This window comes from Mastomys coucha, unplaced genomic scaffold (assembly GCF_008632895.1).
Source record: "Mastomys coucha isolate ucsf_1 unplaced genomic scaffold, UCSF_Mcou_1 pScaffold19, whole genome shotgun sequence".
In the NCBI taxonomy this organism is placed as follows: Eukaryota; Metazoa; Chordata; class Mammalia; order Rodentia; family Muridae; genus Mastomys; species Mastomys coucha.
The window spans coordinates 19,253,684-19,268,187 of NW_022196901.1; the positions used below are offsets into that span (position 1 = coordinate 19,253,684).

The following is a 14,504-nucleotide window of genomic DNA, read 5'->3' on the forward strand; positions in this document are numbered from 1 at the left end:
CCCCCCCCCCCACACACACACATGCCCATGTCTCATGCACATGCCCTCATGGAACAACGGGCATGCCTGCATCAGGAGAAATTGTGTTTGGAGCAGAAATTTGTCTGTGTAAATTACCCTGGTAATGAGTTTGCTAGATGCATCCGGGCTGTACTCCCCTCCCTAGCAGTCCTCCCCCGTGTGCCTGGGGCCCCAGCCCCCACACATGCCCCGCCCGCCGGCCGAGTTGGCAGCCGCTCTCACAGCCACTTTCCCGCCTCATTGGCTCCCAAATGTATTTTAAATATCACTCTGCGCAGAGACAATTACTGAAAACGCTGAGCTCACACTGTTGATGGGCCCGGGTGGCCAGGCTCATTCCTCACCCACTGCTCTTGCCCCCACCCCTCCTCTCCCTCCTGGGGGGTCCCGTTCTGCAGCCTCCTAGCAAGTCTTTGACCTCTACCCCTGCACAGCAGACCCTAGTAGTCATCCAGCCTGCACCTCAAAAAAAGCCTTCCTCTTAGTCCTTCTGGCCTTAGCCTTGTCCTGCCCTCCTCTGCCAGCCAGGTCTCCAAAGGATCCATCCAGGGTAGAGCTCCTTTTCCCAGAGCCTGACCCTCACTTGTCAGGGCCTTCAACAGAGACTGGCTGGCTGAAGGAAGGGGTGGAGAACAGAGGACATGTTAAGAGAATGGGGGTGCTCACTCGAACTGGACACACACATGTGCAACACACAAGGGCCTCGCTCCTTTCCCTCTACACAGCCCATGTGCACTCACTCTCAGCAGTCCAGAGAAGCTCATCTGGGCTCCCAGAGCAAGCGGGGCAGAAGACTCTGGCTTAAGGGTACATTCTCAGAAGTCCTGGTTTAAGGGTACACTCCTACCCAACATGGCTTTCAAGGTTTTCCTGGGAGGGGTTCAATGGAATGCTCCAGCTGGACCCACCCCTGCAGCCTCTCCTTCCAGCTGGGTCAGGAATGCAAGGTCCAGGCTGGCCTGTACCTTCACTTTCCTGTCCCTACCCACCACATTTGATATCTATGGGATGCTGTAGAGGGGCAAGGGGTGGGAAAACTCAGTGAGTTCCTGGTCTTTATGCTTCTTTCTCCCCCAGGATTTCCTGCCTTGCTTCAGTGGAGGAGGTAAACCCTGGGGCAAGGTTACAGGGGCGAAGCTGATGAAGGAGGGGTGCCCTGGGTGGGCCGGGGAAGGCTCACCATGCCGATGAACTCCATCTCCACTCGTCGAACCTGCTCAATGCATTTTCTCTGTTGGTAACCTTTCCACACCTGGGGTGGGGGCACATGCCACTTAGATGCTTTCCAGGCCATGTGACTTCAGGCCTAGTGGGGAGCAGCGGGGGTGGCTGCCGCTGGCTGATGTCTCCTATGGCATTGGCACTGGAAGTTAGGGTGGAACTGGAGGAGGAGGGTGGCGGATGCCCCTGAACTGGAGATATGATGGTTGTGAGTTGCAGTGTGGGAGCTAAGAATCAAACTCGGGGCCTCTACAGGAGCAGCCAGTGGGCTTAACCTCTAGATACATCCCCAGCCCCTCGCAGCAGTTCAACCTAAAGAAACTGGGCTAGAGAGGAGACACAGCCTCTTTAGGACCTAGGTTATAGAATGAACCAGTGTGCTTTCGAGGTGCCAGGCACATCCATCCCAAGACACCTTTAGTCTTACTGTCTTGGGTTTATTGGCAGATTAATGTCCCGGGTTTAGCATCAAGCTGCAGGACCGCAGACCTGAGGCACTTTTACTCCTGATATTAATCACTGTGCACAGCTCTGACTGAGAGAGGTGAGTCTACCCCGGCCTTCTTTCTGCCACCCATGGTTACCTTCTGTATGACAATGGCTCCCTGGTCCTGACTGAATCTCTGTCGCCCATTCTCCCGAATCTTCCGATCCCGTTCCTCCTCTTTCCTAATTTCTCGCATGAAGGTGGCTCGTAGTCGGCCTTGCCTGGCCCGCTCAGCACTTTGCACTAGAATCAGGGCCTCAGTCCGGTTCAATCCTCGCAAATTCTGGTCATAACAGAAGCAAAAAAAAAAAAAAAACCAGCAACACAGGAAGGAGTGCTTGTACCCAGGGTAGGCTGCTGAGAGATCAGTTGCAGTGATGTAGTGGGGCCATAGTCCTAGGTGCTAGAGATATGTCCTGCAAAGTGTTGGAGGGTTCCAGAGAATAAAGAGCAGGCTTGGAGAGGCTTTGGACTGCCTTTTAATGGGAAGAGGGCGGGATAGGGCCTGTGTGTGCTGAGAAAAGATGTAGGAGGAGCCTGGGGGTGTTCCCACTTACAGGAAACCCTCTGGCAGGCATGAAGATGCACTAAAGAGACACCGTGTCCCTCTCTTTGGCTGTCAGGTGACTGAGGCAATGGATCTATCTCAAGGAACTGGAACTTCCCCCAGGAAGATCATGGTAGGGAAAAGAGCCTGGTGCCAGCCAGGGGACAAGCTTGTCTCCCAGAAAGATGCTTACGAGTTGAACCATTGTCAAACTACTTTGTTGGAAAGATTGGAGCCCACTTGATGGGGAAGAAGAAGAAGAAGAAGAAGAAGAAGAAGAAGAAGAAGAAGAAGAAGAAGAAGAAGAAGAAGAAAGAAGAAAGAAGAAGAAGAAGAAGAAGAAGAAGAAGAAGAAGAAGAAGAAGAAGAAGAAGGAGGAGGAGGAGGAGGAGGAGGAGAAGGAGGAGGAGGAGGACGAGGAGGAGGAGGAGGAGGAGGACGAGGACGAGGACGAGGACGAGGACGAGGAGGACGAGGAGGACAAGGAAGATGAGGAGAAAAAGAAGAGGAAGAGGAAGAGGAAGAAGGAGGAGGAGGAGGACAAGGAGGATGAGGAGAAGAGGAAGAGGAAGAGGAAGAAGAAGAAGAAGAAAGAAGAAGAAAGGCGGAGGCGGGACTTTGAGGGTTCTGGCCCTCTACTTAAACTTAAACTCAACATCATGACCCTGGAGGTGAACTTGAAATCTCTTTTTCATGTTTCTTCCAAAAGTGGCCACACTGAATATGGCTTTTCCTGCTCTTCACCATTGATTTGCCTGACAAGTCGTTTGAGGGTCCATAAGTGAATCTACCTATCTTAGTAAGACTTAGAGGACCCAAGTTCTGACCATGACTCTAACATTACCTCCTGAGAAATCAGTGGCTCCAGTCTGGTCAGAATCTCAGCCAGCATCTGCTGACGTGCCTTCATTGCGCTGGACTGCTCCAGCTGAAAATATTTGGGGATGGGAACCTCCAGGTCTGCCTTTAGCACAACAGAGTGGGAGAAGGAGGGTCAGAAATTAGAAACCCAGGCCTCTGACCCATCGTCTGGGTTTCCAGACACTTCTACTTCCCTCCCACCTAGAAACCTGGGGTGGGAAATGTATGGACTCTGGGTTAAGACCCAAGAGTCACCCCTTTCTAATCATGCCCCACATCTGGTTGAGATTAATTCTGAGATGCCAAACCCAGCCATTCCTCAGGATGCTCAGGAAAGCATTTGACAGGGCCTTTATCATCCGGACTGCAACTGAACACGTTATCTGGAGAAGCCCTCTTCCCTCTTCCCTTCCCCACCTCTAAGCCTACTGGAAGCTGGCTGAGGAAACCTTGAGACTCCTTTGGCTATGGAGCAAGTACCAAATCCTAGCCTTGATGGGACAGGGCTGGAGACTGCCTAGCACTGTGCCAAGCCTCTAGAACTTGGCAATGCTCACAGATCTTCTGGGGATATTTTGAGAAACATGTGCAGATTTAGTGGGTCTGAGATACATTCTGTATTTCCAGCAAGCTCTTAGCTGATGGCCAGGGGGCATACTTTGAGAAGCAAGCCTCCAGAGGACCCTCCTCACCCACCCTCTGTGGCTTCCATGTCTTCTCAGACACAGTTGGGAAGCCAACCCTCAACCCCCCCTTCCCGTTCCTGAGAGTCTAAACTCTAAGTCCCATCACCCTGCTCCCTAATAGAACTGCCTCAGGTCATGGTCCACCCAATTCCAACTCATGACTCCACAAGGGGCCCAACTCTCATCCCTCCTAATCTCACCCACCGGGGTCAGCTTGAGATCCTGCAGTACTCGGTCCAGGCAATGGGTCTCGCACAGGTCAACACGCACCAGCTCATCCTTGAGCTCCAGCACGCGTCCTGCCACACCGTCCAGAAGGCGCCTCAGCAAGCGACGCTTCTGTGGCTGCACCATCTGGTCATAGGCCAGGTCGAAGCGGCGCAGCAGCCCCAGGTAGTACAGGTAGAGCACTGAGATCCTGTACTGGAGGCTCTGCCGCTCCCGGCTGGGCACAGGTTCGAGCAGAGATGGCTCTTTTTCCAGCACCTCCTCGAGAGTCACGTGGGAGGCCTCCCAGAGGCGTTGGTAAGTTCTAGAGAAAGTGCACTTACTATGTGTCACAGCACCATCACTTAGAGGTGACAGTGGGGACAGGGGACCAAGGTGCTGCCTTTGGAGGACTGTGAACTTGGGGTTCCGGAGGCTCATCATGGTGTCAAAGTGGACTTCAGTGGAGTGAGGGGCTGCTAAAGAAGGAGCAAGCACAGACCTGGCTTGGAGGTCTACAGTAAGGGGTTTGAGGCCTTCGATGGATCAGAAAGGACAGTGAGGAGCTGGCTCAGGCTTGAGAGTCTGGGAAGGCGATAGCTTGGACCTGGGGATCCTTGTGAGGATGAGAGTCTAGAGACCTTTGTTGGTTTGGGGTTTTTTCGTTTTTGTTTTTTGATCTAGAGACCTTTGTAAGTATTCCACTATGTGGTAATGGTCTGGAGTGTGGGTAAGGGGTGAGAGAAGAAATGGCATTAGTTCCCCTGGAGTCTTGGAGCTAGAGTAGTTCAGAAGTCTTCTGAAACCTTGGGACTGAAAGGCAGTCCCAGGGAGTAAAACTAGGGGCCACGTGAATGCCCAAACCTACACAGGGCCTGCCAGCACCCAGCTCCCCTCTGCTCAGGCCCCTCAGGTCCAGTAAGGTATTTGCTCTGTGCCCCTCAAGCCCTCAACTCACCCCTCAGACATGGTGTCTTCACCTCTCGATGCCCTTTGTGAATTGGTGGAACCCACAGAAGCTAAGCAAGGGGCGGAACAGTCTGGTTTGAAGAATTCCAACCCATTGTGCCTATGTTCTAAAGCTGAGGGCTGGGCCTGGGAGTGAAAGGTTGGGGACACATCCCTTAGGTTGCACACTCAAAGTCCACAGACAATAGCTATAGGAATGTCAGGGCAGAGTGTGGGAAAATTCTTGTGCCTATCAATAAAGTAACACTCCCATGACTGAAGCAACTTACAGAAGAATTTATTTTGGCTTATGGTTCCAGAGTGCTAGAGTCCATAATGGCTGCCGGCAGTCATGGCAACTGGAGCAAGAAGCTGAGAGTTCACATCTTCAACCTCAAACACAAAGCAGAGGGAGTGAATTACAGATCCAGGGCAAGGCTTTCAGCTCTCAAACCCATTGGGATACTCCCTCTAGCCAGGCCATGCCTCCTAAATCTCCATAAACAGGGCCACTGACTAATGACCAAATATTCAAATGTGGTAGACTAGAGGAGACATCTCATTCACCACAACCACTATCACACTATGACCATCCTCCTCTTCTGTGCTCTGCAGCTTACAGTATTGGGAATAGAATTAGAGCCTGGTACATGGTAAGCACACATTCTAGCCCTGAGTCCCCTGCTCAGCATGGTCTTGACTTGTGTGTGTGACCCACCTCAGAAGTCTGGATGGTAGGAGCAGGGAAGGAAAGGTACTGGATTGTGGTCAGAAAGCCTTGAACTCTCGCTTCCCCTGATTTTGTTGTGTGTGTGGGGGCACTATTTTGGCTCAGTTTTAAGCAGGGGCAAGAAAGCAAGGAGGAATAGACTGAGGAAGAGTAAGGAAGAAGGAAGGCAGGAAGAGACGAGGGAGAAGGCCAGCAGAAGGAGATACAGATTCCTGCACTTGCTGTGGACACCTGGAGGGTGTTGGTAGGTGGAGGCTCCAGTCAGGGCTGAGGTATGCTCCTCACTCCTCTTGTTTCCCAGGTGCTGCTAATCCATGAGTCACACCTTCAGCATCAAAGTATCAAATCAAGGGGTCACATGGGGCTGAGGCTTAGGCCAGATCTCCTGCCTGCCTCCTGGCCTGCTGGGATTACAGATGTGAGCCACCACCTCTTTTCATGCCTTGAAGAGTAGATGTGCAGACTGAGTAGAGTGCTTGCCAAAAGTCCTGCACTGAATAAACAGAGCTTGGTGATGCACACCTGTGATCTCAGCATGAGGAGGTACAAGGAGGAGGATCAAGGTTCAAGATCACCCTCAGCAAAACGAGACGGAGGCCAGCCTGGGTTACACGAAACCAGTTTCAAAAGCTGAATGGTGTTGGCGCACGTCTTTAATCCCAAAACAAGGGAGGCAGAGGCAGGCAGATCTCTGAGTTCAAGACCAGCCTGATCTACAGAGAGAATGCTAGGACAGTCAGAGGTATATGGAGAAACCCTGTTTCAATGGGAAAAAAAAAATCTAACTGAAAAATAAGAAAGAAAAATTAACATCAACACCCCCATCCCAAACAAACAAATAAACCTGTGCTGTGCTGGGAGACAGCACAGGGGCATGCCACTTGATGTCACAAGCCAAAGTCACAAGTTAACACATCCTAGGAATTATGGGCCCAGAAATGGAAAGGATCCTAGCCTTGGCCCTTCTTCAGCTCACTGTATCACTGTATCACTGTAACACTGTATCATTGTTCCCATAACACCAGATAACTGTATTACTATAACACTGTATCGCTGTTGCCATAGCACTGTATGCTATACCTGCTGTCACTGTAACACTGTATCATTGTTCCCATAACACCAGATAACTGTATTACTGTAACACTGCATCACTGTGTTGCTGTAATACTGTAACACTGTACCACGATATCACTATATTATTGTAACATTGTATCATTGTCACTTAATGCTGTATTACTGTGACACTGTATTGCCCTGTTACTGTAACACTATGTTTCCATGTTACTGTATCACTGCATCACTGCATTACTGTAACACTGTGTCACTGTATTAGTCATTCATTTACAAAGCACTGTCACCTGTGTCTCTCATAGCATGTCTCCAGATAGCAGTTTTTAAAAAAGATTTATTTATTTATTTATTTTATGTATTTGAGTACACTGTAGCTGTCTTCAGACACACCAGAAGAGGGCATGGAATACCATTACAGATGGTTGTGAGCTACCATGTGGTGGCTGGGAGTTGAACTCAGGACCTCTGGGGAAGCAGTCAGTGCTCTTAACTGCTGAGCCATTTCTCCAGCCCCCAGATAGCAGGTTTTTTATTTATTTATTTATTTATTTATTTATTATATGTAAGTACACTGTAGCTGTCTTCAGACACACCAGAAGAGGGTGTCAGATCTCTTTAAGGGTGGTTGTGAGCCACCATGTGTTTGCTGGGATTTGAACTCAGGACCTTCAGAAGAGCAGTCAGTACTCTTACCCGCTGAGCCATCTCACCAGCCCTGGACTTTCATTCTTAACTGCTCACTTGTAGATTTAATGCCACACAGAATTCAATGTTAATCCTTGCTGTAGTCTTTTTAATCTTATGGTAGTGTGAAACTTAGAAGTATATTTATGTTAGCTGGTTGTGTTTTGGCCTTAGAGATAGTTGATGCACACAAAAACCTTTACAGTCCATTCTGTTGTGCCTGTTCTTTTGTTTCCATAAACCATAGCAACAAATCAATAATGGGATTATTTTAGCCATAAATAAAAACAAAATTCATGTTGTGTGTTGGAAATGAATGGGAAATAATTATCCAGTTAAGTCAGTTTTAGAAAAATGAATATTTTTTTTCTCATTGTGGTTTCTGGATTTTATGTAGATGAATGGAACCACATCTCTCCAGCCCCCAGATAGCAGTTTTTATAGAGTGTGTTAGGATTCCACTTGTGGTAGCTTCAAAAATGGAGGACACTGTTGCCCCAGACAATACTTTGGTTTGACACATTCCCTTTTCAAATCACCACTGAGCACAAGAACAGATCATACATCACTTGGAGCAGGTGTAGTTAGTGATGTCCTTGGTGCACTCTGACACAACCCTTGGCCAGTTCTCTGGGCAACAACGGACACAGATGGCTGGCCTTTCCAGAGAGTCAAGGTGTTTTAGCCTGGCTGTGCCTTTCAGAAGATTATCACTCACAAAGCAGTTTGTGATGGGTAACCTTGGTGGTCAAATTGAGATACCTGGGAAGAGAGGCTCTTGACTGAAGAACTGGCTCAATCAGACCGGCTTGTCTCCATGTCTGTGAGGTATTTTCTTGATTTCTAATTGATGCAGGAGGGGCCAGACCACTATGGGCAGTACTATCCCTATGAAGGCCAGCCTAGGCTATGTAAGTTGTGTGAACTTGACCTTGAGGGCAAGTCTGTAAGCAACATTCCTCTGCAGTTTCTGCTCCAGGTTCTCCCCTGCTTGGGAGTTCCTGCCCTGATTTCCCTCAAGGGCCCATTGCAAGCTGGAAACTGAAATCAAGTCTTTCTTTTCCCAGTTGTTGTTGGTTATGGTGTTTAACACAGCAACAGAAAACAAACTAGGACAGAATTCCTGAGCAATCCATCGCCCTGCAAAGATGGCTGTCAGGGACCGCTGTGTTAGCGGGAGCGTTTAAGGAGAGTGGTGACTGAGACCCCGGACCTGACACAAACAAACAGAAGCTGTGTTTCCATTTCATTGCTACTGTTCTGTTTTTGGCAGTAGATCAAACATATAGTGACAGTGGTCCATACAAGTGCATAGCCTAGTGACAGTTACGGCCATATTAGTTTTTGCAAGTTTACTCTGACAGTCACATAAGGACAAAATTGACTAAAAATTTCTTAGAAATGTTCTCGTTGCTCAACATGAGGCTGTAAATCCAATGTTATTTTTTATTTATATTTGTGTGTGTGTGTGATGCAAAAGTCAGAGCACAGCTGCAGGAGTTAGTTCTCCCATCATGGTGTGGATTCTAGTTATCAAACAAATCATCAGGCTTGGAGGCAAGTGCCTTTCCCCTGGGAACCCTCTGGCTGGCCCTGTACACAAAGTTTAAACACAGTTTATCTAATTGCAGTGACTCTATCCCTTGTAGGTCAGCATCTTCAGTGAGCAAATAGGCAGTTATACATGCGTTTTGCTTTTCTCCCCATTTGTGTGTGTGTGAGGTGAGCTTTTCTCCCCATTTGTGTGTGGGGGTCAGAGGTCAACACTGTCTTTCTCATTTTCCACCTACCTTTCCCTTTATTTTTTATGTGGATGGGGGTTGTTTGGCCTGAACGTTTTTCCCTCTGTGTACCACTTGAGTAGTTCTGGGAAGCCAGAAGAGGGCATCAAATTCCCTTGGTTTAGACCCAACTTCCCTCCCCATGTAAGACAACTATTTTACTCACTTCTCCCTCCATAGTTTAGTTTGGAATAACCAATTACACACAAATGATCCATATAGTATATATTCCTTTGTGTGGGATATTCTCTTAATTGATGCAGGTGGACCCAGCCCACTATGGGCAGTACTATCCCTAGGCAGGTGGACCTGGGATATTTAAGAAAATCAGCTGACTTTAAACCTGAGATCAAGCCAGTGAGCAGCATTTCTTTTTCTTTTTTTGTTTTTTTGTTTTTGTTTTTTGTTTTTTTTCCCGAGATAAGAGTTTCTCTGTATAGTCCTGGCTGTCCGGGAACTCACTCTGTAGACCAGGCTGGCCTCAAACTCAGAAACCCGCCTGCCTTGGGCTGGTGAGATGGCTCAGCGGGGAAGAGCACCGACTGTTCTTCAGAAGGTCATGAGTTCAAATCCCAGCAACCACATGGTGGCTCACAACCACCCATAATGAGATCTGACGCCTTTGTCTGGTGCGTCTGAAGACAGCTACAGTGTACTTACATATAATAAATAAATAAATCTTTAAAATTTATACTGAGAAAAAAACACATGTATTTTCAAAAAAAAAAAAAAAAAAGAAATCCGACTGCCTCTGCCTACCAAGTGCTGGGATTAAAGGCATGCGCCACTACTGCCCAGGTGACATAATTTTTTTTTTTGGAAGCAGATTATTATGTAGCTTAGGTTGGCTTTGAATGTGACATCTTCGTACCTCAGCCTCTTAGGTGCTGGGATTATAGTCATGCACCACCAAACCTGGCTGTTTATGCTTTTTTTTCCTCCCCAAGACAAGATTTCTTTGTGTAGCCTCTGGCTGTCCTGGAACTTACTCTGTAGACAAGGCTGCCCTTGAACTCAAGAGACCCACCTACCTCTGCCTCTCAAGTGCGGGTACATGCACCACTACTGCCTGGCTTTGTTGATGCACTTTTGTGGAAATATTTGAGGGGGTTTGTTGTTGTAGTTTCCTATTTCTCTTGGTACTTAGCTTGATTTAAGTGGATCTGATGGATTACAAGGTTTTCTCTTTCCTTTTAGACAGGGTCTCTCACTGAATTTAGGGCCTACCAATGCTTGGCCAGCAAGCCCCAGGAATCCTGACTCTTCTTCCCCAGGCTGGGGTTATAAGAGTGTTGGTATGTCCAGCTTTTTCATGCATACTAGGGACTTTGTCATTTGATTTGACCCTGTGTGTATGCACACATGCACACACTCCCTCAGACCCTGGAGCTGGAGCTAGATGCTTGTGAGCCACCAGACATGGTAGGTACTAGGAACTAAACATGGAAGCTCTGTAAGAACAGCAAATACTCTAAACTACGGCACCATCTCTCCAGCCCTGGGTACTCAGGTCAGACAGTATGTACCATCTCCTTGCCCCTGGATCTTGCTGTTTTCATCAGTGCATGAACACATGAATGAGTAACAGTTCATACCAAGAGTGCTGCTGTTCTACACATGCACCCAGGGTGCAGGGGAACTATCCCTAGAAGTGACATACTTAGAGGGCTGGCTGTCAGAGGGTTTGTTCATTTAACCTGGTATTTGCATAGCAAGATACTCTGCAGCAAGCACATCTTATGGCAGTCTCTGCAGCACTGGTTCAGAAGGCAGATGACCTATAGTCTAGGATTGACTTTGAATAAGGCTCTTCCCTCTGTGCTTGTCTCCTTTCCTGTCACAGAGGCTTCTAGGTGGTAGGGACCTGATGACAACCTCAGATGTAAGGTGGTGGGAGAGGAGTGGGTAAGCTAGTGGGGGGAGTCAGAGCTGAGGTCTTAGCAGTCACTGCTCGGGCCACTCCTGCCAGCTGAAGGCTGCAGCTAGTCAAGATCTTGTTGGTAATCTTATTAGGGTCACCTGGGTGGACAGCAGCTCTCAGCTCAATCAGGCTAACAGCTACCCTCTCCTGAGTCCATGCCTGACCCAAGCCTTCTGTCCGATTTTCATCCCTAAGCTGAACTAAAGCCACAGGTACTTGACTACTGTGACTACAGGAACCTGGAACAGCTTGACTAGGGATTTTTTGGAAAAGAGCGTACTACAAATCAGAAACTGGTAGTTGTGTAGATGGAGGAGAAAGTCAGCAACAAATGCCACTTGCCTTGCAAGTGAAAACAGGCACTAGCACCCCTTCCCAATTCATAAAACCCAGTGACACCACAGCTGTTATTTGCTTTGAGGTCGAGGGCAGTTCTGAACCCCAAACAAGGCATCTCTAATTTTAGATAATTTGCAGACTTTCTTGGCATTCTTAAAGTGGTCAAATTGGCTTTTCCCCTGCTGAGTGAGGTGACACACAGGCTGACTGGATTATGAGGCTGTATACACTTCCTTTCTTCAAGATGCCAAGTCCTTCCAACCCTGAGCTCAGGATGAGAAAGGAGGGCCCAGGCTGGCCTCAAACCCTAGTGTTGGGAACCTAGACCTGGCCCACACTTTGCTTTGGGTTCTGATGTTGGGCAGGTGGCTGTGGTGGCAAGTGGTTCTGTTGAAAACCAATTCTGGATACCCATGGCAGGCTGATTTAAATTACTTTGCTCCCAGCCTAGGGAGCAAATCAGAGCCAGGTTTCTATGGGGCTATGGTGGAACCCAGACCTGCCAATCTCAGCTTTCAGTGAGCTTGGTTGCTCCACTTAAGTAGCTCTGGGACCTCACCATCTGAAAGACCTTTGTCATTTTTTTTTTTTTTTTTAGGAAACAGGACTGTCTTCCTTTCTGGGCTATCGTTACGAGATCTTCCTCCATTTTGAGTACTTTTGACCCTCCTAGTATCCAAACTAAAATTCAGCATGATGTATAACATTTCTATGTCTTGCTGGTCACTGGCTTTCCCACGTAACTGTGGAGATCTGGACACCATCTGGGAGTTTCTTTTGTTATCTTAGATGTACTATAACACATACTGAAAAGTGGCTGGGTGTGTTTTCTCAGATGGCCACTGAGGTTCTGGGGGTGACGGTGCCTACTGACATGAAGCCTCAAAGTTCCAAAGGACCACAGACTATGAAGAACCTTAGATGTAAGATAGACAGAGCTAATAAATGGGTATGTATAGAAAAGATATTAGAACTACGTGTTAGGCCAACTGCAGATGCAGACCCCAGTTTATGCATCTCTCCCACTCCACCAAATGCAACCGACAGCTCTTTAACAAGTGTCCTATGTGGTGTGCAGGTGGCAGCAGTACATCATACTGCAAAGTATGGCCTGCAACCTCTAGCTCGGCATCCACACCAGGGAAGCTTCTTAGGCATCTCAGTTCTGTCCCCAGGACTTCCAAAAAGTTGGAAAGGTCCGCCTCTTATCTGACAAGCCCTCCACACCCAACTTCCATGAAATCTCCTGAAACACTGGCCTAGAGGAACACTTGATCCAGCTTCCTCCTCATGAAGCCCACAGCTCGCTGGGGGGAAGTGAATGCTGACTGCAGGGAGAGAAAAAGGCTCAGAGACCCAGGAAGGAGGGGTCTGTAGCTTCCTCTTTCTTTATTGGACACTTGGTAGATGACACATAGATCTACACTGTTAAATAATTATTAAAATACTGACCAGGACTAGGCCCTGGCCCAGAGCTCCAAACCAGAAGCAACAAGGAACGGGGGTGATGGGCTGACGGTATTTCTCCAACATCACCAAAACCCATTAAATGAGGCTCTTGAATCCTTCCAGGGCCAGACCAGGGCTTGGGCCCTTGGGTTAACCCAGGTACCCCTGGCTGCATCTTTCAGGGCAAGGTAACCAGCAAGGGTCTGGAGGGAACAGCCAGCCGAGTCCAGACAGACAGACAGACAGACAGACCCAAATATGGAAGGAGGGTGGGAAACGGACAGGTGCTGTCCAGCTGGAGATACGATGCAGCGAAGGCAGGCTGAGGGGAGAGGCTGGGGGCAGTATTGCAGCAGTGCGGGAGTGCAACCCCAGGGTTCTGTCCTGAGTGGCTGGTCAGGTGTCAGCTGGCAGTCTCCAGGTGGCATTCCTGACCCAAGCCTGGCTGAGGGCTCACACGTTGTGGGTCCTCTTGGTGAGCTGGGGCTCCTCATCTACCAGCTTGGACTTGAGGTGCTCCTTGTAGGCTAGGATGTCTCCAGGCCACTTGGTGATTGTCTGTTTCTCACAGACCCAAATCTCCTGTGCCACCTGGAAGCAGATGTTGGACTTGATCTGGCCAGACCTTGGCACCCTCCCCATTCCTAGTACTGTGCTTCCCAGCAGTAATGGCTTCTCTTAAGGCCTCACCCAAACTACATCCAGCTTACTCTCACTACTAAACAGGCTCCTTGGAGCCTTCTGGAATCTTCTAAGGTAGATCCTTGCTGTGCCACCCCTCTTCTTTCAGGTCCCCGGCAGGCTCCTGATTATTCAGAGGCTTCATGATCCAATTGTTTTTCTAGCCTAGCTTAAGAAGCCTTTCTTCCTCCTCTGAATCCAAATCCTTACTACAACACTTACTTTGGCCTGAAGAATCTCGCAATAGTAGTAAGAAAGACTTCCTCATTTGGGTCATCTCTACCAAGTTAACTACTATCCTGTGTCATGAGATCTGGCCATGTGGATTGAGCCCCTTCTCTGTTTTTGTTTTTGTTTTTGTTTTTGTTTTTTGAGACAGGGTTTCTCTGTGTAGCCCTGGCTGGCCTTGAACTCAGAAATCCGCCTGCCTCTGCCTCCCAAGTGCTGGGACTAAAGGCGTGCGCCACCACCGCCCGGCAAGCCCCTTCTCTGAATGAGCAGATGTCATTAGACCCTCTATGTACCACAGCTGTGCCTCAGGCCACACCTCACCTGCTGGATGAGTCTGAAGTCATGGCTGACTAGCATCATGCCACCTTCAAACTCATTGATGGCATCTGCCAGAGCATCAATGGTCTCAATGTCCAGGTGATTGGTAGGCTCGTCCAGAAAGAGCATGTGAGGGTTCTGCCAGGCCAGCCAGGCCAGACACACTCGGCACTTCTGCCCATCCGACAGGTTCCGGATTGGGCTCACCTAGAGGAACCATGACGTTAAGGATTTGGTGTTGCATTATAGGTGCTATGCAGCAGGGGCCTTCTCTCCTTTTCATGGCTCTTGTCACCATTATTGCCTTTTTTTTTTTTTTTT

General features: G+C 48.6%; 2 protein-coding genes across 6 annotated transcripts in view; both read right to left on the minus strand.

The window, feature by feature from the left end:
* The window catches only part of Iqca1l (IQ motif containing with AAA domain 1 like), a 13,359-nt gene extending 8,279 nt beyond the window's left edge, over positions 1-5,080 (minus strand). The window contains exons 1-5 of one of the 2 annotated variants that reach the window (XM_031380177.1): positions 4,989-5,080; positions 4,028-4,355; positions 3,121-3,240; positions 1,827-2,012; positions 1,202-1,273 (exon numbers count right to left, since the gene is read on the minus strand). In XM_031380177.1, the coding sequence (XP_031236037.1) occupies positions 1,202-1,273; positions 1,827-2,012; positions 3,121-3,240; positions 4,028-4,355; positions 4,989-4,999 (717 nt within the window). In that variant the 5' untranslated portion in view covers positions 5,000-5,080. The remainder of the gene's footprint in view (positions 1-1,201; positions 1,274-1,826; positions 2,013-3,120; positions 3,241-4,027; positions 4,356-4,988) is intronic. The other variant, XM_031380178.1, reaches the window with a different exon arrangement.
* A 7,788-nt stretch (positions 5,081-12,868) lies between these two features.
* Positions 12,869-14,504, minus strand: part of LOC116097558 (ATP-binding cassette sub-family F member 2) — a 12,205-nt gene continuing 10,569 nt past the window's right edge. For 2 of the 4 annotated variants that reach the window (XM_031380179.1, XM_031380182.1), the window contains exons 14-15: positions 14,187-14,390; positions 12,869-13,544 (exon numbers count right to left, since the gene is read on the minus strand). In XM_031380179.1, coding sequence (XP_031236039.1) covers positions 13,407-13,544; positions 14,187-14,390 — 342 coding nt within the window. In that variant the 3' untranslated portion in view covers positions 12,869-13,406. The remainder of the gene's footprint in view (positions 13,545-14,186; positions 14,391-14,504) is intronic. The other 2 variants (XM_031380180.1, XM_031380181.1) reach the window with 2 other exon arrangements.